The following is a 2,704-nucleotide window of genomic DNA, read 5'->3' on the forward strand; positions in this document are numbered from 1 at the left end:
CTAAATACATTTCTCGACCGAAAATAGCTGCCCCTACTTAGCTATGATGGATATAAACCGAAACGTGGCTGATTGTATAAATGGATGAATGGCTGAATGGACGAGAGTCTCTATCAGTAGCTGGTCAGTTGGACAATTGTTCAGAGTATTTTTCGAAATTTCGAAGCAGCGACTAACAAAAAATATATAAATAAAAGAATATTTTGAAAAAAAAAAAAAAGAACAAATAGTTTTCAGAGAATGGGAACAGCCGCATGCTCGTGCTTGGGGCTTCGGGAACAACATTTTTTTTTTTTTTTTGCCACAATTTCCGGCATTTCGTATATAAGCTAAAAGTATGCCCCGGCCAGCGTTCAGTTTGCTCGGTTCGTTGGACCACGTCGCGTTTCTGTCAAAGTAGCGCAAATTACTTAAAATAAACAACGAAGCTATTGGAGCACTCGCCGAGTCCACAGCCAGGCCATAGACAGTCGGTCGCTGTTGCTCATCCAATTGCATTTCACTGAGTGCTGCGCGACGTGAAAATAGAAGGAAAAATTATGAATTTGAAAATCAATTTGAGTTTCATATCTCTGGCACTTGTCTGCCTTATATCTGTCATTCTGTTGACTCAGACCATTGGAATTGGAGCAGCCGGATCTGGAGACGACGCATGCAAGGAGCTCAGTAAGTGGATCAGTGCAGTGCAGTCCAAATGCAAAATACGTATGCATATCAGAAGACAAATAGGCCATAGAGATTATATTTATAGTCGGAATATATTATCAACAAAAATCTCATTAGAGCTGCTTTGATCTAGGTTGTGAGCGATTCGATTTAGAGCAGAAAATATTGAAATTAATCAATATAGTATTTTTTATAGTAATTGGCACGACAAAATAATATTTATGCTTTAAATTTCTGGAAAAGAATGTTTTTGTGAGTCATTTATTTCACTTAAATTTAGTCATTTTTCTTAGCTGATTTTTTTTAAATTTTTATAAAGCAAATATCTTATAAATATTATATACCAATAAGACTTGCTTTCCTTTTTTTTTCAATATGTCTTTACTACATTTCTATTTACATATACATATATCAGTTATACATGTATAATTGCTACCTTTGCTGTCAAGCGCAGCAATTATTGAAGAAACAAATAGTTTTGGCCAATTTCGGCTATTCGCTTGATTTTGCAGGCGCTGTTTCACAAACCACTGCCAAAACTGTTGTCAGTCACATTTGCCATTTGGTGTAGAAATTATTTTCGTTTTTTGCCAGCTGATTTTATGAAATATTTTGTGAGAATTGTATGCGTAATCCGCTTGTCGGGTCGCGTAACCAAATTAAATAGCAGCAAATGGGGCTATTCGCATGCCGGCACATCGATGGGCGGGCAGCGCAGGGAGTTGGAACTAATTGAGGCAAAGAAATTATGAATAGTTTTAATATGAAATTATGAAATCGATTATCCAATTAGTTGCTTAATTAAACAGCACGCTTCTCACTCTCGCTCTCTCTCTCTCCCTCTCTCCTTCTCTCTCTATCTCACTCTCTCTTTCTCTCTTCCGTTTATAGACAATGTCAACTGCTATGTGGGCCGTAACGAGGGCAACTACTGCAACAGTAAGGACCAGACCAAGGCCCTGACCCGCTGGTATTATGACAAAGGAGCCTGCCGACGCTTCACCTACAAAGGCTGCAACGGCAATCGCAATCGATTCTGCACGCAGGAAAGCTGCGAGGCCCGATGTGGCGATCTATGAGTAAACGAGAGCCGATACACGCGCCGTTTATCGCAATCAATTAGAGACATTCACTTAGCCTATAAGTTTTCGTATGTATGTGTATAGATGTATATTTAAGTGCTGAGCACAAATAGAGGCAAACCAAGCGAACCAGATGAATTTCTCACCTTCGATCGAGCGCTTAAAAGCGCCAAATGCCGATGACAAAATAGACAGGCAGTCAAGTGCTTGCTGTAAGCTGTTAGTACAACGACAACAACAACAAAAACAACATAGAGTTACGAAAGAGAGAGAGAGAGGGAGAGAGGCAGAAAGAGAAAGAAATGTGCAAACTGTCAACGCTTTGACGCCTCCTGTATCAAATAACGCCCTCACATGCCCCATGACAGTGTCACCAATGGCCCGCTGACTTTGATTTTGATGCCGACGTCGATGTCGATGCCGATGTCGATGTCGATGCCGATGGCAATGTGAGCGCTAACTGTTAGCCGCGAGCTGTGTGCTTTTAGCGCTGACGCACTGCGTTAGAATGCTGGATGTCAGCCGGGCTGTGTCAGAGCTAAGTGTCAAGAGCACATCAAAGAGCAGACCGTGGCTGGCCATTTGGGGTGCTGATATGTTCACAGCTAATTTAAATAGCAATACAACATTATCGAATGGTAAGCTCATTTAACTGTTAATTGCGAACTTTTAGTGTCAGACTAGAAAAACTAAATCGTTATCCTTGAATCATGTTGTACTTTGACTTTTTTTTTTTACCTGCCAAGCAGTATTCCATTTAACGGGTGGTGGAATGGGGAGGAGAATTAGGGGGTGGCTGCCATTGTTTAATGGCTATGCGCAAACAACTTTGGCCATCAAATACATAACGACATCAACAGCCGACGCGACGGCTCGACATGCCACTGACGGCAGCACTGTTTAATCTGTTAAAGTGACAAGCGACGAGAACAAACACACAGACAGGCACACTCACA

At 41.1% G+C, this 2,704-nt stretch overlaps 1 protein-coding gene across 1 annotated transcript; it reads left to right on the top strand.

Annotated features, from left to right (window-relative positions):
* Window positions 1-339: 339 nt before the first annotated feature.
* On the top strand, window positions 340-2,466 carry LOC108609562 (BPTI/Kunitz domain-containing protein 5). Its single transcript, XM_018001286.2, has 2 exons — window positions 340-666; window positions 1,558-2,466. Exons 1-2 carry the CDS (start codon window positions 540-542, stop codon window positions 1,743-1,745), a joined length of 315 nt encoding a protein of 104 aa, XP_017856775.1. The 5' UTR covers window positions 340-539; the 3' UTR covers window positions 1,746-2,466.
* The last annotated feature ends 238 nt before the right edge of the window (window positions 2,467-2,704 follow it).

This window comes from Drosophila arizonae, chromosome 2, assembly GCF_054131065.1.
Source record: "Drosophila arizonae isolate 15081-1271.41 chromosome 2, UAZ_ARI_1.0, whole genome shotgun sequence".
NCBI lineage: Eukaryota > Metazoa > Arthropoda > Insecta > Diptera > Drosophilidae > Drosophila > Drosophila arizonae.

Coding starts and splice junctions, on each gene's coding strand:
- LOC108609562 (XM_018001286.2), top strand. CDS start 540: ATGAATTTGAAAATCAATTTGAGTTTCATATCTCTGGCACTTGTCTGC. Junction 667..1,557: donor CGACGCATGCAAGGAGCTCA/GTAAGTGGATCA, acceptor TTCCGTTTATAG/ACAATGTCAACTGCTATGTG.